Raw genomic sequence first — 23,936 nt, forward strand, 5'->3', positions numbered from 1 at the left:
TCCCTGTGCAGGGTAAATATGTAGGCACCCAGGAAGGGTATTTTTTTCCAGAAGGTGAAGGCTAGGTACATAATTTGGAAAGGAAAGACTCCTGTGAGTGGTGTCAAAGCCTGGAGACAAAAAGTGATGGTAGGAGGGAAGCTAGGGTGTGTATGTTCCCTGGGGAGATGTGTAACGGAGGACATGTGCCCTTGTTAAGACTAGAGAGACTGTGGCAAGAAGAGCTGAATGAAGTTGGGCCAGAAGCTGCCTCCCTCCGAAGGGTTGTGTGGATCTTCTGCCGCACCAGGCTCATCCTCTCCATCGTGTGCCTGATGATCACGCAGCTGGCTGGCTTCAGTGGACCAGTAAGTTCTAACCATCCTTTCCGACAGTGTCCAGGGGCCCGGCCATGGCCAGCTCTAACACTCTTGTTCTGTTGCAGGGGTTGTGCTCACCTTTGGGCTAGTTAGCAGCCTTAGAGATGCCTCCAGGTCTAAGGAAAGGGAACATTTGATTTTGGAGTGAGTGGCTTGTCAGCAGCTGGAAGGATGTGGGGGCCGTGTTGCCAGATAAGAAACGGAACTGGCTTGCTCTCCTGGGGCGGAGGGGAACTGAATGAGTCTGGCTCTGCACAGGACTGTGCTCCTTTGCTGTGTGTCAACATGAAATGACAGTCTTGGTTTGGGAAGGTGTGTCTCTCAGTGCTGTGTGTGGGCGAGAGCAGCCTGGTGTGGCATAGGCTGTTGAGCTAGTGCCGGTGACACACCATACACCTGGAGGCAGAGTTGTCACATGTTTGATGGTTCTGTAGCAAATGAGTCCTGAAGAAACTAGAGGACTGTTGAGGTTTTTAGAATGTAACCTGGAGTCCATTCTCAGTTTGGTCTGTATTGTAAACTGTGCGGCAAATGTTGGGGTGGCAACCGTGGTTTTTTCCTAGTGTGTACTGAAGCAGAGTAGGTAAGAGTGACGTTCACCTGTCTCCTGGACACCTGTTTCTTACACCTGCTGTGCTGCCTTACACTTGAGCCTTTGATTAAATCTATTCTCTACATATTTGCCTTGAGGCATCGGAGCAGTAGTGCTACTATACTGTGCATTTCCCATGTGTGGGTAAGCTGGAGGTTCATGGGTTGGGTAAGTATGTGCCTAAGATGCATGGTGATTAGGTAAAGCTAATTTACAGTTTTTCTGCTTTTTAAAAAAAAATGTTTGATGCCTTTTTTAAAAAAAAGTTTTGACCTCTTGTCTGAAGCAAAAAACACTACTTTTCTGGTATTGGGTTTCTCCATTTATTGACCAACTAACACATTTTTGTGTAAGTTTTAAGTAAGAGGGACTGTGTAACTGAATATTATGTTATTGACCAGAATGGCAAACATTTTCGTAGGGCCATCTTCCCCCAAGAAGAGCTTCTGTCATTGTTTCACTACAGGGCTGGTGGCTGCTCTGATCCTTCATAGAATTCTTTCAACTGGGTAGCACGCTATACAGGCTTTATTGATTACATTTGGCCAATGCAAGAACTTCTTTGGCTCCTCTCACCAAAAACTATTATTCCATGAATGGTTGGGATTTTCACTTTTTACTTGGGGAAAAAAATTACCTATGCATGTTCACTTTGAGAGCCTACAGTCACTCCCTTGAGCATCTGAGTATTCCTTAATCTCTCTTTCAAAGCACAGCTCACTGAAACACTAATCTTTAGTAAATTCTCCTAGGTGCCAGGGAAAGCTGGGAGAGTCTTCCTTAAATAGGAAAAAAGCAGCATGCTTTTCCTTCTCTCTACCCTTGGGGAAGAGCACCATAAGGCCTGTATTAGTTCATGGGATTCATCCTAGAACAGTTGAGAAAGCAGTGGTCCCCGTCCACAGTCTCTCTCATTGACAAAAAGATTTAAAATTGTAAACAATGCAAACTTCTTTTTTTTTTGAGCTCCGATTCTAATAACTTTCTTTTCAATTGGAAATTGAAGAAACAGGCTGGCTTTGAGATTAGTACCAACCACGCTTAAATCCTTTTGAGGAACATCTGTTTTAGATTTTTGCATATTTGCTAATATGGCACAACTTTCCAACTGGCTTAGTCTGTTCTTACAGAAATCTACATAAGAACCTGCTCCCCAAATATGGCATATTTCTTATCTCCCCTCGGGCCTCACTGACCCTTGCTGGCCATATGCAAAGCAGGTGAAACACAATCAAGTTATTGCGTTTTGTTTTTAAACTGCTGGCCAGCCAGGGCTGGACATCTGTGATCAAGGTGATCCAAGGATTCAGTGATGCCCGTGGACCAGCACTCTGTGCAGGGTGTGTCCAAGGGTTGCCATAACGTTAATGGAATACCAGAATCTATAAGGATGTGGCCCCCACCTAAGATGAGGGGCCAAATGGCTGAATTTACAGAGCTGATTTGTGTGGCCTTCTTGGAGTAAGAGCTTAAAAGACCAGGCCTGACCTATGATGCGTGTGTAAAGAATTAGCATCCTCCCTGTAGATCTGCAAGAGAAGGCTACCTCCTGCAGAGCTATCTCTTGGTGAATGCTAACTCAGCTCAAGGGCCTTTTGGGGAAAGGACAGTGAAAAGCCTCTAGAGAGGTAAGTTTTCCACCCTTCCGACCTCTCTCCAGCTGCAGCTTGCTTGGTGCTGTCAGAATCTGGATTTGGGGGGAGTCTCTCTGTAGTGGAACCAGTGACAGAAGCTGTTCTTTAGAATTTTCAGGATTGGCTGTATTCTGCGGTCAGAATGAGAGAGTCAAGCTGGGCAGAATCTCTCGCCAAGAGTTCAGGTAAGGTAATGTTTATTCACTGGGAATGTTTTCCACAGCCAGACAGCTCTGCTGACAGTCTCACATTTTCTCCCAGTTTGTTTAAATTTACATGATAAATTTGTAACTTTTTTAAACATAATTTTGGTTGGATTTGCCATGAAAAACTTTTTTTTTCTTTATCCCATACAAAATGGTTTGAAATGTAACTGTTTTTTAAAAACCGTATTGTTGGAAATGCTTTAATCTGCTCTGCTGTTTCCTCTCCTCCCCTCCCCCTTTGAAAGCTTGGCATAGTGTAAGCATTCATTATGTCTTTTACCTTCCCCGGCTCCTCCCCTGTGGGAGGTCCTTACGCTATTACCGGTGCTGAAAAATGGCACTCTAAAGGTATGGGAAAGAAAGAACCCCAAACTACAACCTGCTGTCTTTTCACGCCTTCCTTTGGAGACTGTTCCTTCGGGTGCCGAGGTGTATGAGAAAATGCTTTACTGCATCGCCATCTTGCTGAGTTGCTTCACGTGAGGAAAATGGGGTTCTGACCGTGCCACTCAGCGACTCAGTTCCACATTTTGGATTGCATACTGGAAAAGAAGCCAATCTTCTTGCTAGTAAACCAACAAACCAGCTGTATGCAGTGGTGACCCACACAATGGATATAAACCTAAAAATGAGGGAGGGGAAAGGTGGAATACGATAGTTCTTGCAATCTGAAATCTCCTACTTATTAAATCAGGTTATTCACTGAGACTTGACGTAAATCTGATTGGTGGGGATCTCGTAGGATCTAGTGGACATCTGGTATTATTTTCCTCTCAGGAAAAATGAGAAATGCCAATTAACCCGGAGAGAGTCTGGGTTCTGGGATCAGCGTTAGCCTCTCAGGACAGTTGTGCCTGGCCTCCATTTTTGTCTGTCGTTCAGAGCTGGTTTCCAGCTAGAGCCCGCTTCGTTGGGAGGATCTGGGGCAGGCGGGTGGCTGGGTTTCTTGTTCATTTTTTTCCCCGTCCTTCTGGGTGGGGGATTGGTTTGGCTTTCTTTTGTTGTGGCTTTGTTTTGTTTCATTTTGGGCAAGATTAATTTTAGCTGCAAGGATTTGAAAAGACTGAAGGATGCCACCCGTTTTTCCTTGAGGCCTAGATTTTTGTATTCTGTCCTGAGCAGTAAGTCATTCCTCATTAGCCTAGCGAACCAATAGTGTCAGTGATTTTAAGTAGAGTTACCTCTTTGGGGAGGTTGGGGCTTTGTTTTGTTTTAATTCTCTTTCCTTAGCAGCAAAGTCTTTATTCCTGGAGAATCTACTCCATTGCAGACTCCCTGCAGCGTCAGGAGCACTGACCGATTAAGTGCTGTCAGCTTGATGTACTACTCCGGACTCTGGAAACAGATAATGGTTCTATTCTGTATTTCCACCGTGTGTGGCTAAAACAACGGCCAGTGGCCAGATGACCTGTTAGATGGCTAGCCTTGTATACCTCGACTCTGTATGTTCCCATGTATGTTACCGCAATGCTCCTCCTGTTGTACAGTGTCTGTGAGATGCTCTTTGAAGATGGTACTTTTTTTTTTTCCTTTTTCAATAAAAGTACATTACCTCCCACTTCCTGGTATTTAATCCTGTTGCTGAATGTGCCTTGTGTGAGTGTGTGCTCCGGCGTTGCAGGACCTCAGAGCTGGAGGTGGCACTCGGTGGTCCTTGGGGACTGGCTGCCTTCCTCACTGCAGGTGGTGTTAGACATGTGCTACCTGAGGTAACATGTTTTTGTTTTCGGGAGGGAGCGGGGAGCGGGGAGGGCCCGCGGGAGGGTCTTTGGATTTGTGAAAGTCTGCTTTGTTTGCTCCCTACTGTGCTATTAAACTGCGGATGTTTATTTTCAGGAATGTTTTGCAAATGCACTTCTCACTCTTCCCCAGTCCAACTGTAGGTACACTGTTCCTTTTTATCAAATAAGCACGTTTGAAACGATCCCCCCACAAAGGTCTTAATTTCATTTAAAGAAATGTATCAATGTGTGGAGCTGCTGGAATAAGGTCAAATATATACTTTTTAATGACTGTGTGTTTAGAATTAATTTCAGCTCATGGACAGGTTTATGTTACATTAGAAAGAGTAACAGTTGTGGTGGTGTCCTTAAGGAAGAACTTTTCAAGTTAGAACTCCCTCCTGCAAGATGCCCTGAGGAAATTACTGCAGGCAGGGCGTCAGTGATGTTTGGTCCTCCAAGGAGGTGTTTCCCTGCTTATACGCTGGCCACTGAACAATGGCGCTTCCTCCTCTTTCTAACTTAACATAAAGCTGTGGCGTGGTGTGTGGGTGCCGTGCAGATGCTGACAGTGGTGTGTGTTTCTCCCTGTAGGCCTTCATGGTGAAACACCTCTTGGAGTACTCCCAGGGCACAGATTCTAACCTCAAGTACAGCTTGCTATTAGTCCTGGGCCTCCTCCTGACAGAAATCGTGCGCTCCTGGTCACTTGCAATGACTTGGGCATTGAATTACCGAACTGCTGTCCGCTTGCGGGGGGCCATCCTCACCATGGCCTTTAAGAAGATCCTTAAGTTAAAGAGCATTAAGGAGAAATCCGTGGGGGAGGTGAGTAAGGGTTCTTGGCTTCAGGGCAGAGAGAAAGCTCCCTGCTTGAGCTATTTCATTCCTTTAGGTCCCCACTTTGTGCTGTATCCTCCTGAGACAAGAGGGCCGCTCACTGCTCTCCATGTCTCCTAGCTCATCAACCTGTGCTCCAACGACGGGCAGAGGATGTTTGAGGCCGCCGCCGTGGGCAGCTTGCTGGCCGGAGGACCCATTGTTGCCATATTGGGCATGATTTATAATGTAATTATTCTGGGACCGACAGGCTTCCTGGGATCAGCCGTTTTTATCCTCTTTTATCCAGCAATGGTGAGTAAGCCTCCTTGCTGTATTTTGGCAGCATTTTGTTTGATAAGTTACTTCCATTGGGTTATGTATAGTAGGCACCACTGAAGTTTCACATCTCTTATTTGAAATTTCCTCAAAGCTGGTCCTACGTTGGAAAAGTTTAGAAGGAGCTAGACAGTGCTCAGTCCACACAGGCAGAATCTGGACTTGAGAGGAAGTAAGGTATCCCTTTAATAGGAGCCTCATTAGCAGTGGCTCCTAATGAGATTTTAAAAAGAGAGAATTTGAGTGAAGGAGAAAACCAGTAGGTGCACCCTGCCCCCAGGTAACACAAGAGTGTTTGAGTCACTCGGTCTCACGTTGGTACTGATAGGGTCCTCCTACTTCCATTTGACAGCGCTCAGTATCTGTGATTACTGTGAGAACAAATATTTGTCTTAGCTTCCTTACAAAGGGATAAGAATTAAATATTTGATTCTAATTTAAAGGACCAGTTTTATTAAAGATAATACAACTACATGACACTCATTTTATTTATAATAATCTTAAACAGATTTATTTCCCAGAGAGACTAAACAGCTCTTAAACGTTTGATAAGCTCTGATTTTAGCATAACATCTCTTTTTTCTTTCAGATGTTTGCGTCACGGATCACTGCATATTTCAGGAGAAAATGTGTAACTACTACAGATGACCGTGTTCAGAAAATGAATGAAGTTCTCACCTACATTAAATTTATTAAAATGTATGCCTGGGTCAAGGCATTTTCTCAAAGTGTTCAAAGTGAGTTTATAGACTTCATATGTGCATATGGTAGAAAGACTCAGGTTTCTCTGTTTCCAGATCACCTTAGCTACTAGGAACCTTAAAGTCATAGAATCTCAGTAACTTAAGTTCTTATAATATCTTACTAGAGGCCCGGTGCACGAAATTCGTGCACTCGGGAGGGGGTGTCCCTCAGCCCAGCCTGTGCCCTCTTGCAATCGGGAGCCCTTGGGGGAGTGGGCCTAAGCTGTCAGTTGGACATCCTCAGTGTGCCGCGGAGGCGGGAGAGGCTCCCGCCACCGCCGCTGCGCTGGCCAGCCTTGAGCCTGGCTTCTGGCTGAGCAGCACTCCCCCATGGGAGCGCACTGACCACCAGGGGGCAGCTCCTGCATTGAGTGTCTGCCCCCTGGAGGTCAGTGTGCATCATAGCGACTGGTCGTTCTGCGGTTTGGTCGATTTGCATATTAGCCTTTTATTATATAGGATGAACTTTACACTGATAGAGATCTTAGCGACTTGTACCCATGACTTCATCTCACCGATGAGGAAATTGAGGCCTGAGAAAACTGTGATTTTCCCCACCCACAAAATAATTCAGCTAGCTATATGCATTTTATTCAGTTTCAAAGATCCCTGTCTATACTCTTATCCTGCCCATAATTTTTGGGTCTGGTCATGGGAACATCACAGAAAACAGTATCCAGTGACTGCTGAGAGCTCTGCTTCTATTCTCTGTGCTCTGTGGGTGCATGTGTACCAGAGGTAGTTAGGCATGAGATCCCAGGGAAAGGGGTGTTGGGAGAAGCGCTGGGTGAGAGGTCAAGATGGCTGGACCTAGCTCTGTTACTCACTCATGGGGTTTCTGGCCTGTTTTTTTATTTTTATATTTTCAAGCAATTGATTTATGTCGAGTCACAAGGTTCTCAGTGCCTGGCCCTATCATGATCCATAAATTCACTGCAGACATAAACGTGTTATCTGTTAAGCCATAAAGCTTGGAGGAATAATTAGCATAGACTGGGCATTCAAAGAGATCTCAACAAAAGTTGAATGGAGGGCCTTTAAAAAAGGTGAAATTTAAGAGGAATATATTTAAAGACACTTTAGAGTTTAAAAAAGAAGATATAGTTACACATAAACTTAATTTAAGTATAAAAGCTCTGTTAATTGACCATAACCTCAGAGTGAGCTAACCTGAATACAGCTAAAAAGTTAAATCCAATTTTAAGTTGGGAAGAAGTACAGTGCTCAGATCAAGGAAGCTGTTTAATTTTCACTGCTTGGTTTGTTGATTAAACCTTCAGGAACTTTATATCCAGTTCCTAAGCTTTTTATGTGAGCAGCCATCCAGAGCAGGATCACTCGGAAGTGTGCAGCATTGGATTAAGCTGCTTCATTAAGTAGTGAGTTTGTTGCCCTTAAAATGGAACAGATGGATGCTAAGTGGACATCTGCCAAGCATGCTGTTAGCAGGGTGACTGCTGATGGGCCCTCTGACTCTCAGGTCTATCGTTTTATAATCTTTCTGATATTCCACTCACCCTTCAGCCCCTGACTTTGGTATCTTCATCTGTGTGTGTTGGCTTGAAAAGAGCATTCTTGCTCAGTATAGATTTGGACAAGGTGTATGATAAATGTTAAAGCAATGAGTTGGATTTCTTTTTTAATATGACTAATTTGCTAGCTGAAGGTAGTTCTCAATATGACTAATTTGCTAGCTGAAGGTGCTTAGTTTCCAAGTCTTGAGCAGTGGCCATACCTTTCAGGTCAGTGCATAGCATCTCAAAAAAATTTCTTTAAGTTTAAAAATACCTCACCACTTTATTATCATACTTCCTATGTCATGGTCTCAGTACTCTGCGGTTGCTCTGTGAATAAGGGTGTCAGTTTTGCAAATATTTAAGAAAACCATTCTGCCTACAAAAGTTGTATTCCACTCATCCTTCTGCTTTTTGTGTGGAAGTCTCTATCCCAGTGTCAGCTTACAGTAGGCACTCTAGCAGATCTTAGTTCCTTCTCGTTCTCCATTACTGTGGTACTGTCTTTTCTGTGAGTACCCAGACAAGAAATAAACGGCCAGATCAGGAAGCAGAACTGCCAATTGCAGATATAATTAATGTGTTTATCTGTATAACAGAAGAAATTCGCAAGGAGAATCAGACTTAGGCAGAAGATGATCATTGTGATGGTATCTAGTACTGTTCGTTGTCAGATTCATTCCTGTAATTTGATCCATTTCAAACCTCAGGCTCGTGTGCCAGTGTTAATGATAGGAATTGATAGTCCTAGTGACCTAGTCTTTGTTTTAAATCTTGTGTGTGGCTAAAGACCTCCCATGTCTTTTTTGGTGGCAGAGGAGCAATATTGCAGGGTGGGTTTTTTTTAGCTTGCTTTTTAGAGATTGGCTTCCTTTTTGTTCTTAGAAATCCGAGAGGAGGAGCGGCGGATATTGGAAAAAGCCGGGTACTTTCAGAGCATCACTGTGGGTGTGGCTCCCATCGTGATGGTGATCGCCAGCGTGGTAACATTCTCTGTTCACCTGACTCTTGGCTTCGATCTCACAGCAGCACAGGTCAGTGAGCCCTCAGGGATTGGGAAAATCAGGTGCTCTGATCCTCTTGTTTCTGGATTTGGAAGTTCACCCAATAATCAGAAGGCATTTTTTTTCTTTTTCTTTTTTTAATATATTTATTGATTTTTTTAGAGGAAGGGGGAGGGATAGAGAGTTAGAAACATCAATGAGAGAGAAACATCCATCAGCTGCCTCCTGCACACCTCCTACCAGGGATGTGCCCGCAACCAAGGTACATGCCCTTGACTGGAATCGAATCTGGGACCTTTCAGTCCGCAGGCCAACGCTCTATCCACTGAGCCAAACCAGTTAGGGCAGAAGGCATTTTTTTCATTTGTGTGATTAAACCGAGAAGTGGAAGAGTGAAGATTCAGCCGTAATGCACAAAGAATGGATGGGCTGTGTTTAGACAACTCAACTTTGGGTTTAATTCTGAAAATACAGATCACTCTGTGGTTCAGATTTACTGAGAATTTTAATTGAAGATCTCATAAAAACTCTACCTTTAAAAAAGGTGTCTGTCTCATACCAGCATTTGACAGTCAAGCTGCAGCCTTGCTTAACTTGAAGGGAAATTGATGGTGTCTTGTGATTTTGGTTGCATAGCCTCTTAAGGCTCAGTTTCTGCTCTTTTCCTCCTTTCAGGCTTTCACAGTGGTGACTGTCTTCAATTCCATGACTTTTGCTTTGAAAGTAACTCCGTTCTCAGTAAAATCCCTCTCAGAAGCATCGGTTGCTGTCGACAGGTTTAAGGTAAGTGGCTCCCTCTCCTCCTTCGCGTCAGGACCCGTCCCTGACAAAACTACCTACCTTTATTCCAGTGGGTCACACAGGCTCACTGCACTTGGCTTTTGTTCACCTTCAGCCTTTTGGCAAGTTGGTAAGATAGGGGCCATGCGGGGGGAGGGGGGAGCGGGCGGGAGGGGGGAAAAGGAAGGAGCCAGTGGAGAAGACTGACTTACGGGGCGGAGCTAGTTACCTTTTCAGATAAATGAATTTGTACCTTTTGTAGATGGCCCACTGAGTTTTGGGTTCCCAGGATTTCAGTGTTTCTCTTCAGAGTTGTCCCTTCTGCCTGGACCTGACATGGATATATGTCATAACTTACTGGGCCTTTTCAGTGATTCCAACCTAGAGGATCAAAGCTGTCAGCTTTTTCTTACCTTGACCTACCATTTACCTCTGCCAAAGTGCTTCATTTTGATGGGTCAATATGCTAAGCCCTTTTTAAAATATATATTATTGATTTCAGAGAGGAAGGGGTGGGGGAGAGAGAGAGGGAGAGAGAGAGAAACATCAATAATGAGAGAGAATCATTGATCAGCTGCCTCGTGCACGCCCCCTACTGGGGATCGAGCCAGCAACCCAGGCATGTGCCCTTGACCAGAATCGAACCCGGGACCTTTCGGTCTGCAGGCCGATGCTCTATCCACTGAACTAAACCAGCTAGGGCATGCTAAGCCCTTTTTGATACTTCCCTGTTCCTGGCCTGTGGTTGCCACTCATGATGCAGGAACTCCAGTGACATGATGTCATAAAACTAGATCATGTTGAGAAATGCAGAAGTATCAGGGTTTTTCTGGTAGGGTTTGTTGATCATGCCTTGACCTGCCTTTGTGCCTCCAGAATAATGCAAGAGGGAAGTATATTTGGGAGGGTGGGGTGAGATGGATGTTTGAAAGTGGGTAATACTTTAAAAAAAGGAAAAGGGACAGCACCGGTGTGGGCGGGGATTCTTGGACAGAGCCACTGCAGAAAGAAGCTCTTGCATTCCTGCAGCAACACAAGCGGTGTTCGTGGCTAGAAGGCCTGAGGCTCAGGCGTTTGAGGGGTTAATATCATCAGACGTTCAGGAGAAAACAAATTGGGTTTACCTTTTAAGAAGAATGAAAAAGAACTTGCCAAATGATATTCTACTCATTTATGGTTAACAGGTGAATTTTGTTTAAGAATGCACCCCAGCCCCTGCCCTCCCTCACCCCAGCCTGGCTGCTAGAAGGGCTAAGAGCCAGAGCCATATACGGAAAGAGAAATGGTCTGATTGTAACTAGAGCTTTATTTTGCTGAACCCACAATATTCAGTCATGGAAGAAAGCAAATGATTCAACTATAAATGTGTCCCACCTCCTTGTTAGTGAATGGGTTTGGTGGCATTTTAGATGAAGAAGTAGGAGTTTGATATAGATTTGTTCACTCCTCGTTTCTCGAGAGCTCTCTTCACTTATTAGCGAGAGCTTGTATTAGCAGGTGGCTTTTCTCATAGCTCCTCTATCCAGGAAGCTTCAGAGTTAATAAAGGAAGCACAATCAGCCACAGCTCTATTATATTCCCCATGAGACTTCAATCCCCTTCTATCATATTCCTCTTGCAGTTTCCTCCTTTCCAACCTCCTTCTCCCTCTTCCCTCCTCCACTATCCCCTCTCCCTCCCCCTTCTCCTCCTTCTAGGATAATAACCTGTAGAAAGGTAGTGAGAAGCCACCTTGTGACTTCCCTGATAAGATTGTCACCAGTATAGTGTTGCCAGCTTTAGCAAATAAAAACACGGGACATCCATTTAATAATAGCACGGGACACACTGAAAAAATTATTCATTGTTTATCTGGAATCAGAATTTAACCAGGCATCCTGTATGTTACCTGGCACCCCTATGAGTAGTCCCTTCTTCTGTTTAGCAGATACATTCTGATTTGATTCTTCTGGTCAGTAAGAGTAGCATTTTGATGGTCAGTGTCCTGTGGTAAAGTTGAGGCTTGTGGTTTCTGCACCTCAAAGATTCTGTTGTCCTGGCAAGTGCAAATCCAAGTAGGTATAAATTCAAGTGTTGTGACTCAGCACCTCATGGCAGAGTGGCCCGAAGCCGAAATCCTCCTGGGAGGAGTGCGGGGCTGCAGGGAGCCTGTGAGAAGGAACCGTGGGGAAGGAGCAGTGCAAACTAGCAGCATGAGCATGTTTCTAAAGAATCCACTGGGGTGTAAGAGGTCCTTTAGTAACTCTCCAGGGGAGAGAAGATGGGAACACATGGTTTACTGTGTGAAGGTGGTGACAATATTGGACAAGTTATTCTTAGCTCAGTCTTTTAGGAAGGCTGTGACCAAATGAAACCAACAGCTGTTTTCAGAGACAAACCTGAGGTTGACAAAGTGTGAGGATTATCTAGGAGACGTAATTTTGTTTTCTTTTAATCTAGGAGACTTAGAACCATGCCACTTCTGGGAAGATTAGGGAATAGGAATAAGTAGGAGATGTGGCAATTTAAGGGAGGAAAAGAGCAGGCTCAGAAGTTTCGGATCCAACAGAAAGAGCTTGGGAAGGGGATTGTATGGTGCATTTAATGGCACCTGCACACTTAACATAGTCGGGGGTTCTCAGTAACTGAGTGGAGAGTTCTGGCCCTAAAAAGTCATCTTTTCTCTAAAAAAATAAATAAATAAAATAAATACATACATAAAATAAAGACTTTCTAATGTTATTTTTACATTTTTTATTTGAAAAAGATTTTTTAAAAAATCCTATTGGGACTCCAACTGGGATACCATTCTGTAGAGAAGACCACTGGTTTAAGAGTGTTGTCAGAAGGGGGTTCAAAGTCATGGGCACTTCAAAGTCCTGGGCTGAGATTTATTTTGGTCAGTGTTTCAGATTTCAGAAGTATTCCCATTTTCTTCCCCTAACACAGTGGTCGGCAAACTACGGCTCGCGAGCCGCAGTTTGCCACTCTGTTGACTAATGAGTTTGCCGACCACTGGGATAGGGGCTTAATCACAAGGAACAACAACAGCCTGTAATTATTGGAATCGAGAGTCTAGGTCAGTGGTTGGCAAACTCATTAGTCAACAGAGCAGCAAACCGCGGCTTGCGAGCCACAGTTTGCCGACCACTGCCCTAACAGAATTCAGTGGGACTCTGGGGAAGAGCGGGGAAAGGTGTTCTCTTCCCAAGGATGTTTCTGAGGGAAATAACCTTCACTTCCACGCAAAGTCCCTTCCTTTGGTGGTTTGAGTTTCCACAAGTTCCAAGGCAGGATTCGGAAGACATGAGACTTATTGGCAAGAAGGAGTACTCCTCAGTCAATTATACTTTAGGCCCTCTTTTCTGACCTCAGAGAGCTAGGCCCCTAGGCACTTTCTCAGCTCAGCCTCGCCCTCAGACATGTGCCATGTTGTGGGAGAGGGAAGCACACAGGCTTTGAGGTTCTACAGGGGTGGTCTGAAAGGGAAGCAGTGATGAGGGTCTGTATAGGGGAGCAGCACGCCCTGTGGTTTTTCTGCTTGCATTTTCCCACTGCTACTCAGCAACTCATGGGTGAGAACAAGGGCCGGCATATGGGCTAGTTAAATGCCCTTTGGTCACATAGACTGGTAGAAAACGAACTAGTGTGGCATGTAATTGGTAGTGTAGAGTGTTGGGCCATTGACAAGGTCCTGTTCCTCCTGAGGGTGTCCCCACACCCCCCTTGACCTCTCGCTGTGCCTGAGGCTGGGCTACACTAATGAGCTACCTTTTGCCCTTCAGCTTTCTTCCACTGTATAGCCTGATGTGTTTTGCTACGTGAGTGTACGCCCTAGGCTTGTCTCCCTGGTCTTGATCCAGTGTCTCATCTTTGCACCTCTCTCACAACTCCTATCAGAGTTTGTTTCTGATGGAAGAGGTTCACATGATAAAGAAAAACCCAGCCAGTCCTCACATCAAGATAGAGATGAAAAATGCCACCTTGGCATGGGACTCCTCCCACGCCAGTATCCAGAACTCACCCAAGCTGACCCCCAAAACGAAAAAAGACAAGAGGGCTGCCAGGGCCAAGAAAGAGAAGGTGAGGCAGCTGGAGCGCACCGAGCATCAGGCGGCGCTGGCGGAGCAGAAGGGCCACCTCCTCCTGGACAGCGACGAGCGGCCCAGTCCCGAGGAGGAAGAGGGCAAGCCTGTCCACCTGGGGAGCCTCCGCCTACAGAGGACACTGTACAGCATCGACCTGGAAATTGAAGAGGTAACCGCTGGGCCTCCCCACACGCTGTCTGTCTCCCAGGTGTCTATTGTGGCACGAGCAGGCAGCTGCTGTTCCTTTTAGCAAAGTTCTATTTTGTGGCTAGGAGTGGTTTTGAATCAATGAGCAATTCTAGCCAGCTCCACCTCTAAGAGGAATATTTCGGCATTTAACAGTAGAAATGAATAACAACTAGTCTCATGAGATACTCATTTAATAAGCAAGGAAATGAAACATTCAAGTGGGTTTTCCAGGATTTTGCCCTGAATAGATTTCTGCTGATTGTAGTTGTATGTGAGCTGTAACAATTAGTTCTGGTTATTATAGCTCTGTGTAAGCTTCTCATTACCCCCAGGCTAGTCTCAACACAGAACCTGGAACATAATAGGAATTCTCAGTGTTGTTATTATTATTGACAATTCAGTTATAATTGTTTATTTTTATTTATTTATTTTTTAATTTAATAAATCTTTATTGTTCAGATTATTACAATTGTTCCTCTTTTTTCCCCCCATAGCTCCCCTCCACCTGGTTACCATCCCACCCTCTGCCCTTACCTCCCCCCAACTATCCTCATCCATAGGTGTACGCTTTTTGTCAGTCTCTTCCCGCACCCCCACACCCCTTTCCCCCCGAGAATTGTCAGTTCACTCCCTTTCTATGCCCCTGATTCTATTATATTCACCAGTTTATTCTGTTCATCAGATTTTTTATTCACTTGATTTTTAGATTCACTTGTTGATAGATATGTACTTGTTCATAATTTTTATCTTTACCTTTTTCTTCTTCTTCCTCTTCTTAAAGAATATCTTTCAGCATTTCATGTAATACTGGTTTGGTGGTGATGAACTCCTTTAGCTTTTCTTATCTGTGAAGATCTTTATCTGACCTTCAATTCTGAATGATAGCTTTGCTGGGTAGAGTAATCTTGGTTGTAGGTTCTTGCTATTCATCACTTTGAATATTTCTTGCCACTCCGGTCTGGTCTGCATAGTTTCTGTTGAGAAATCAGCTGACAATCATATAGGTGCTCCCTTGTAGGTAATTAACTGTTTTTCTCTTGCTGCTTTTAATATTCCTTCTTTGTCTTTTGCTCTTGGCACTTTAATTATGATGTGTCTTGGTATGGTCCTCTTTGGATTCCTTTTGTTTGGGGTTGCCTGTGCTTCCTGGACTTGTAAGTCTATTTCTTTCACCAGGTGGGGGAAGTTTTCAGTCATTATTTCTTCAAATAGGTTTTCAGTATCTTGCTCTCTCTCTTCTTCTGGCACCCCCATAATTCAGATGTTGGTATGCTTGAGGTTGTCCCAGAGGCTACTTACACTATCTTCAAGTTTTTGAATTCTTTTTTCTTTTTGCTTTTCTGGCTGAGTGTTTTTGTTTCTTTGTTTTTCAAATCTTTGACTTGATTCTTATGGTCCTCTAGTCTGCTGTTAGGTCTCTGTATATTTTTTTTTATTTCAGTCAGTGTATGTTTAATTTCTAGTGGGTCCTTTTTCATATCCTCGAGGGTCTCGCTAAATTTATCGGCCTTTTCTAGGAAATTCTTGAAAAACCTTATAACTGTGGTTTTGAACTCTATATCCAGTTGTTTGTTTTCCTCCATTTCTTTCATTTGTGATCTGTTTCTTTGTCTCCGCATTTTCGCTGCTTCCCTGAGTTGGTAGAGTAGCTTTGTGTGGTAGGTGTCCTCTAGGGCACAGTGACTCAACCTCCCCAGTTACCTGAGGTGGACACTCTTGGTGCACCCCTTTGTGGACTGTGTGCTCAGCCTTGTTTTAGTTAAGTCTTGATTGTTCTTGGTATCACTGGGAGGAATTGACCTCCAGGCCAATTTGCTATGAGGATCAGCTGTGTCTACGCTGGGAGAACTGTGCTGGAGACACTCTTATGAGACAACTTGCAAAATTGCAAAAGCCTCTGTGCTCAGCTTGGATGGGGCAGAGATTTAGGGCGGAGCAGATCGCCCTGGCTTCCCGTCAGCCCTGTTCTATGAGGCCCCTGGGTCTCAGTGTCCCTTGGTAATCGCTGTAAGCACCTCTGAGAGAAAGCCGCTCTCGAGTTTCACCTGCTGCCATACAGTCCAGTTTCTCCCCGAATGAGTTGGGGTTCCCAGAAACTTGCCAGGAACTGGAGTTCAGTGCAGTCGGGAGCTCCAGTCTCCCTCCTGCTTTAGAAAGCCAGTCGTGCACTCAGCCTCCTGTGCATTCAGCAGTCAGTCATCTCCGTGCGTGTGCGCCTCCGGACCTCTGCCTTCCACAGCTCCCGAGTCTCAGTGTGCTTTCTCTTTTTCTGACAGTCCAGTTTCCCCCCAAATGAGTGGTTTCCCAGCGTCTCGCCCAGGACTGGAGTTCAGTGCAGTTGGGAGTTTCCTTCTCCCTCCCACTTTAGAAAGCCAGCCGCACTCTCAGCCGCCCATGCACACAGCCGCCCGTCCTCTCCGCGTGCGAGTCTCCGTACCTCAGCCTTTTCCAGCTCCTTTGAGTCTCAATGTGCTTTCCTCTTTTCTTCTAGTTGTAGAATTCCCACTCAGCCAGCTTTCCTGTGGTTCTGGATTGTGTCCGTTTTGTCTTTTAGTTGTAGTTTTGATATTGTTGTGTGAGGCAGCAGTTTAGGTGTTTACCTATGCCGCCATCTTGGTTTCTCCTCCTATAATTGTTTATTTTTAACGCAAGTAAAGGATCGTTGTGGTGTGTGATATCACAGCCCAGGCACACAGGACTGGATTCTCTCAGCGGCCCTCCTTTAGGGAGTGGCTGGAACAGACAGTCCCGGTTCAAGGCTTTTAAAGTACAGAATATGACTGGGAGTCAGAACCATGTTGAGAGCTACTTCATACACAGGGTCCCAGATGTAGTTATACATTCACTCATTTAACAGGCATTTTTTCATGACCAACTCTGCCGGCACTGTTGTAGGGCTGGGGTCTAGCAGGGAAAATCCAGTCAAACCTCCACCCTGTTGGAGCTTACATTCTAGTGGCAAAGACAGTAAACAAGTAGGGAATATGTTCCAAGAACCTGTAAATCCCTGAACCCACCTATATTGCTGAATCCTGGTAATTTTTTCCTATGCATACATACCTATGATAACGTTTAGTTTATAAATTAGGCACAGTAAGAGACTAACAATAATAACTAACTACAGCAGTTTGCTCTATACTCTAATAAAAGGTAAGTGAATTAGGTGAGTCTCTCTCTAGTAATTTTTCTATTTTTCACCCCAAACCTATTCTGGAATCTGTGTAACCATCCCTTACTTGCAGGAAATGGCTTGGTGTCCCTTGTTTCAGGGGTCTCTTGCTGAAGGGATCTGAGTGTAGCTGAGTGCTTTTTGGCACAACACTTTGTCGTCATTCAGAATATGTTTTCTGTTCATGTCTTCCATCCACAACTTTAATGCCTCTTCCATCTTAACTAAGCACTTATCATGCACTTGTGGCCACAACTCTTACAGTTTAAGGTGGGACAGCAAAACATGAATTTCTTTTTCCTTATTCACAGTTTCAAGGATGGAAGATTTGCTCTTACTATAGATTTTAGTAACCTCTGCATATAATTTTTCTTTATTAAGTCGAGAAATTTTGCCTTTTCTCTTACAAGAATCACTTACTTTACAGCTGCTTTTTAACATATCTAAGTTGCCAGCACCACCACGCTTGCACTTTTTAAGTAAAATAAGAGAACACAAGCACTTTGATATGGAAAGAGATATGAAAAGAGTCGAAGTGACTAATGAACAGGGAGTGTATACAGAGTAGATCTCAGCAAAGGGATGACTCGTGTCCAGGGCAAGACCGAGCAGGACTGCATGAGATTTCATTACACTAATCAGAGCGCCACACTGTTTAAAACTTATGGATTGTTTATTTCTGGAATTTTCCATTTCATATTTTTGGACCACAGTTAACTGCAAGGAACTGAAACCACAGAAAGCGAAACCATGGATAGGGGAGAATACTGTATATTGTATGTCAGAGGGTGGTAAGGGCTGCGAAGAAGAGGTGGTAGAGAGTGCTGGGACAGGGAGCGGGTGGTTGCAATGTAAATAGGTTGCCTGAGGGAAAGGCTTCCTTTAAAAAGTAGTATTTGAGGAAAGACTTGCAGGAGTAAGGGAATGAGTCATGTGAATATCTGGCGGAGAAGAGCATTCCAGGCAGAAGGACAAAACTGCAAAGTCCCTGAGGCCTATTATTGGAGCAGAGTGACCAAAGGAGAGAGTAGTAGATGCCAGGGGCAGACAGGGAGCTAGGTGCAGAGCCTCCTGTAATGACTTCGGTTTTACTCTGAGTGGAAAGAGAAGCCATTGAGGGTTTGGAGCAGAAGAATGATGTGACCTGACTTATATATATACTAGTGGCCTGGTGCACGAAATTTGTGCATGGGGGGCGGTGCGGGGGGGTATTCCTCAGCCTGTCCTGCACCCTCTCCAATCTGGGACCCCTCGAAGGATGTCCTACTGCCGGTTTACAGGGATCAGGTCTAAACCAGCAGTCGGACATCCCTCTCACAATCCAGGACTGCTGGCTCTAGCTGCTCACCTGCCTGCGTGATTGCCCCTAACCACTCTGCCTGCCAGCCTTCTCGCCCCCAAATGCCCCCCGCCAGCCTGATCACCCCCAACTGCCCCTCCCTGCTGGCCTGCTAGCCCCCAACTGCCCCTCCCCACTGGCCTGCTCACCCCCAACTGTCCCCCTGCTGGCCTGCTCACTCCAAACTGCCCCCACCCCGCTGTCCTGATCACCTCCAGCTGACCCCCACTGATGGCCTGCTCACCCCCAACGGGCCCCCCTGCTGGTCTGCTTACCCCTAACGGCCCCTGCCGTCCTATCCTGGCCTGATCACCCCCCAGCGACCCAATGTCCCAGCCCCTCCTTTTTTTCTTTTTCTTTTTCTTTTTTTCAGCGCCTCCTTGAGCGGAAGCCAGGGCCGGCTGGAAACAAGTATCTAGGATTTATTTTATCTTCTATAATTGAAACTTTGTAGCCTTGAGCGGAAGCCAGGGCCAGCCAGGAAGCTTGGCTTCCTCCATTGCCAGGGGCAACCCAAGCCTCCTGTTTGCTCCAGCTCCATGGCCGCTGCCATTTTTGTTGGGATTTATTTATCTTCTATAATTGAAACTTTGTAGCCTTGAGCAGAGGCCAGGGCAGGCGGGAAGCTTGGCTTCCTCCATTGCCAGGGCAACCCAAGCCTCCTGCTTGCTCCAGCTCCGTGGCCGGCCGCCATCTTGGGTGGGTTAATTTGCATACTCGTTCCTGATTGGTTGGTGGGCGTGGCTTGGCATAGCGGAATGATGGTTAATTTGCATGCTTCTCTTTTATTAGTGTAGATGAGAGAAACATTCTAGCTTCTGTATTCAGAAGAGTATGTAGGGAAACAGGAAGGAGGCAAGGAGAACAGTTAACCCAGGAGAACATTAGGGTGCTTGGACCGAGGGCAGTGGTAAAGAAATGTTTACCTACATCACTGGAAGTAGGGAGTGCTGGGTTCTAATGTGTTTATCAAGTCAGCAACTAACTAGAAGCACGTCACACAGACCCAGAGCTAGACTCCCAGCTCTTGAAAGCTATGACCAAGAGGGGGAGATGGTCCTAGGTGAAACCACTGGAAATAACTAGTGGTTGTTTGGAGGGCATTCAGGTCACTTTAAAATATGTATGTGTGTGTGTGTGTGTGTGTGTGTGTGTAATTATATAAGTTAATTTCAGAGAGGAAGGGAGAGGGAGAAAGAGATAGAAACATCAATGATGAGAGAGAATCATTGATTGGCTGCTTCCTGTATGCCCCCTCACTAGGGCTCAAACCTGCAATCCAGGCATGTGCCTGATTGGGAATTGAACTGTGACCTCTTGGTTCATAGGTTGACACTCAAGCACTGAGCCATGATGGCCGGCTCAAGTCACTTTTGTACTTCAGTCAACTCTTAACAGGCTTCTTATTGAATAGCGATGATCTTGTTTATTGAGGCAGCTCTATCACACTGCTAATCAGCTCTATTCGAGGGTTAGTCCTGATAGTCAGTGGATGTTTACTCTCCTACTTTCTATTGATCCTTGTTGTGCCCTTTAGAGCCCACATTCACAGAACTTGAGCTCTTTTGAAGAGAGACCATAATTCTCCAGACCCCCCCTTTAGGGAGGGGAAGGGAACTTAGTGTCTTTTGATGTCTCACTTCATTGTCGATGTCTCTTTTAGTCATCAATCCATTATCAGAGCAGAGTTTTCTTTGTGGAAATCTAACCGACCTGAGCAGAGATTGAACCCTTGATTTGGTCTCCTCGTTACTACCAGGCTATAATCTTTCAAGCTTCTGGACCATATCAAAAACGTTGTCCCACATGCTTTTTTTTAGTACTGGACACTACTTGGTTCTACAAGGATAACTCCTTTCCTCAAGTTGCTCAAAGCCCATTGAGAGAGACAGTATTCACTTAAGCAACAAGGCCAAGATCCAACAATTGTCAAGTGCTGGTGGAGTTGGGATTCAGATCAAGACCATTTGCCTCCAGAATCCATGCTCTTTCTCCCCAACCATTCTTCATTCCTTCCTTTCTGTGAGTTTTCATGCAGTACAAGGTTCTAAACTAACAGCCCTGTTAAATCATCTTTCTGTTCTTAAGAACTTTTAACACTGCCCATTATTTTGCCTGAGGATATTCAGTTAATCACAGGAGTGGTTTTCCCCTTGTATGTGGGATTGGTGGTATAGAGATTCCTCCAATTCTGGGGAATGTTTTGTAGAAAAGTGGAAGCAACACTAAACAGTTTTTATTGAAAATAATTATAGTCCGTAGAGAAAAAAATCATAGTAAAATAATTTTTAAAGAGTTCTGTTCTCTCTTCTAAAAACAACAATAAAATAAGCAATAAAAAGGCATAGATTGCCAAAACCGGTTTGGATCAGTGGATAGAGCATCGGCCTGCGGACTGAAAGGTCCCAGGTTCGATTCCGGTCAAGGGCATGTAACTTGGTTGCGGGCACATCCCCAGTAGGAGGTGTGCAGGAGGCAGCTGATCGATGTTTCTCTCTCATCGATGTTTCTGACTATCTATCCCTCTTCCTTCCTCTCTGTAAAAAAATCAATAAAATATATTTAAAAAAAAAAAAAAAAAAAGGCATAGATTGCTACCCTAGCTGGTTTGGTTCAGTGGCTAGAGCATCGGCCTGCGGACTGGAGGGTCCTGGGTTTGATTTCAGTCAAGGACACATGCCCGGGTTGCAGGCTTGATCCCTAGTGAGGGGCATGCAAGAGGCAGCTAATCAATGATTCCCTCTCATCATTGATGTTTCTGTCTCTCTCTCCCCTCTTCCTTTCTCTCTGAAATCAATAAAAATATATATTTTTTAAAAACATAGATTACCAACAAAACAGGAAAGGAGTTGGGTCTTTTTAAAAGTGATATAGGATACCTTCGCATCTTTAATTTTTGCAAAAGCTTACACATCTGTTTTCTTGGTGTAACTCCACAGAAACCCTATGAAGTAGGTGGCTGACAAGGGAGAAAAGAGTTAAGTGACTTGCTTGGTGATCAGGAAGGCAGTTCCCATATTGATGGACTGTAGTTAATGTGTTTTTCCTCAAAGAAATAAAAGTCCCTGGAGGTGAGTGGTCAGTAGTCCTTGAATGACCTTCCCTCTCGCTCTGTGTTTTTTTCCAGGGTAAACTGGTTGGAATCTGTGGCAGTGTGGGAAGTGGAAAAACCTCTCTTATCTCAGCCATTTTAGGCCAGGTAAGATTTTGTTATTGTCCTTGGCATTTTTTTGCTTCTTTCTCTAGAATTTGCTTAGCAAAGGCCTCAGAAAAACTGAATTTATTTCCTAGAGAGGATCAGGAAAAGTAGAAACAAAATGAACCCTTCATCTGCATCTCCCTGCCCCCACCCCATTCCCCACGACATTCCCACCCCTTCACAGCATTGTATCTGAAGGGAGCTTAGTGACCTGTATGTGTACACTGTATATTACAGTGTTTGAGAGGACAAGCTTTATGTGCAAGGACTACACAGACTGGTCAATGAAACTTTGTTCCAAGTTATAGCATCCCTCACCCAAGACAAATTGTCAACAATCAGTCCCAAAAGGAACCCTGAAAGAAGGCAAAATGGATAAATCAATTCATATCAATTACCATGACTGAAAACAATTCAAAGTGAACAGGTCATCATGCAGTTTCTTCATGTTGGAGGGGAGGGTTCACCATCATTGTATGGATACTCGGTAATACTAGTTGATGTGGGACTGGATTTTTTCCCCCCTTTGATCCTCAATTTACAGAAGCAGCTGATCTAGCTAATAGCCTGGATTAATTCTGTAGATGAGTTGGCCTGCCCTAAAATTGAGGCTGTAAATCCTTACAGCATCCTCCCCAGGGAATTCTGAAAGGGCCTTCCGCTTGTGCTTCCCTTAATTAAAACCGTTTGCATTTAGAAAGAAAGGATATAAAGTAGCCCATAGGTTGCTGAATGAAGTGTTGGTTCATTCAAGTCATGGGTCACCTGAGCTCCCATCTCATATAAGCAAGGAGACCTTTGATTTTCTTTGCTGCTGAAGCTCTCTGTGGAACAAAGGTGGGGTCTGGTTTTGGGTCCAAAAAGCAACCAAGGAAACTGCCAAAACTGTCAACTTCATTGTGGAATGTGGGGGGTTCTGTTGGCTTTAGGGGGATGGTTTTTCATTGATGCCATTGGATGGTGTCTGTCTCCCTAGATGACACTTGTAGAGGGCAGCATTGCAGTTGGTGGAACCTTCGCTTATGTGGCCCAGCAGGCCTGGATCCTCAATGCCACGCTGAGAGACAACATCCTCTTTGGGAAGGAGTTTGATGAAGAAAGGCAAGGATTGCTTGGTTTCTGTCATGCTTTCTGTCTAGGCTGTGTGAGACACAAGGCACCCAAGCCACAGGCTCAACTCCAACCGTGTCCCTGACACTAGGTCTCTTTATGTTCTTCAGATACAACTCTGTGCTGAACAGCTGCTGCCTGCGGCCTGACCTGGCCATTCTCCCCAACAGCGATCTGACTGAGGTACAAGCCTTCTGCTCCCGATGGGGGCGTGTATGTAGCAGAGAGGATCCTGGGAGATGAGTGGAAGGGCTCTGCTGGAGTCACCTCCTAGGAGTGCATCTTAAATGCGTGGGAGAAAAACCGACACAGTGAGATTCACTTTCACTGGTACTTTATGTTAGGAAAGCATTTATGCCTTGGGGCTGGCATATCAACACTACCTGTTTTAAGCATATAAATATGTCATATGTCAGCTGGATTTTAAACAAAATCCCACTTTTGGTTCAGAGTTCGTGTTTTCTGCACTACTCATTTTTAATATATTTTATTGATTGATTTTTTTTACAGAGAGGAAGGGAGAGGGATAGAGAGTTAGAAACATCGATGAGAGAGAAACATTGATCAGTTGCCTCCTGCACAGCTCCTACTGGGGATGTGCCCGCAGCCAAGGTACATGCCCTTGACCAGAATTGAACCTGGGACCTTTCAGTCCGCAGGCCGATGCTCTATCCACTGAGCCAAACCGGTTAGGGCTGCACTACTCATTTTTAAAACCACAAGTCAAGCATGTACATATTGAGCTTCTTCCCTGAACCTCATTCTGCCAACCTCCTTGTTCAGATGCAGTCTGCAGAGAGCCCCCTCCCGTTAGAAAGGAAGAGGCCGCTGCACAAATCCCTTTCTTTGGTTCTCTGCCCTGGAGCAGTTTCCTGTGTCTTTGGAACTGGCTTTTTGAGTCCTGAGACATTGTCCATGACCTGCCCTGGAGGTCTCTGGGGCTGGCACTTGTGTTTCAGCTGACTTCAGCTAAATCCCTCAAACCAGGTTTGGTGAATGGTTTAATTAGTTCACCGGCTCTCAAATCAAGGTGCCCAGATCAGCAGCATTCGGTGACACTGGGAACTTGTTAGAAATGCAAATTATTAGGCCCCACTCCAGACCTCCTGAATCAGAAACTCTAGGGGTGGGGCCCAAAAACCTGTTTTTACA

At 45.0% G+C, this 23,936-nt stretch overlaps 1 protein-coding gene across 7 annotated transcripts in view; it reads left to right on the plus strand.

The window, feature by feature from the left end:
* The window catches only part of ABCC5 (ATP binding cassette subfamily C member 5), a 95,453-nt gene that overhangs the window by 33,288 nt on the left and 38,229 nt on the right, over window positions 1–23,936 (plus strand). For 2 of the 7 annotated variants that reach the window (XM_080657881.1, XM_080657882.1), the window contains 10 exons: window positions 200–347; window positions 5,107–5,340; window positions 5,473–5,646; window positions 6,260–6,407; window positions 8,813–8,961; window positions 9,607–9,714; window positions 13,591–13,947; window positions 21,603–21,674; window positions 22,651–22,775; window positions 22,895–22,967. In XM_080657881.1, the coding sequence (XP_080514007.1) occupies window positions 200–347; window positions 5,107–5,340; window positions 5,473–5,646; window positions 6,260–6,407; window positions 8,813–8,961; window positions 9,607–9,714; window positions 13,591–13,947; window positions 21,603–21,674; window positions 22,651–22,775; window positions 22,895–22,967 (1,588 nt within the window). The other 5 variants (XM_080657883.1, XM_080657884.1, XR_013960031.1 and 2 more) reach the window with 5 other exon arrangements.

This window comes from Plecotus auritus (assembly GCF_963455305.1).
Source record: "Plecotus auritus genome assembly, chromosome: 2".
In the NCBI taxonomy this organism is placed as follows: Eukaryota; Metazoa; Chordata; class Mammalia; order Chiroptera; family Vespertilionidae; genus Plecotus; species Plecotus auritus.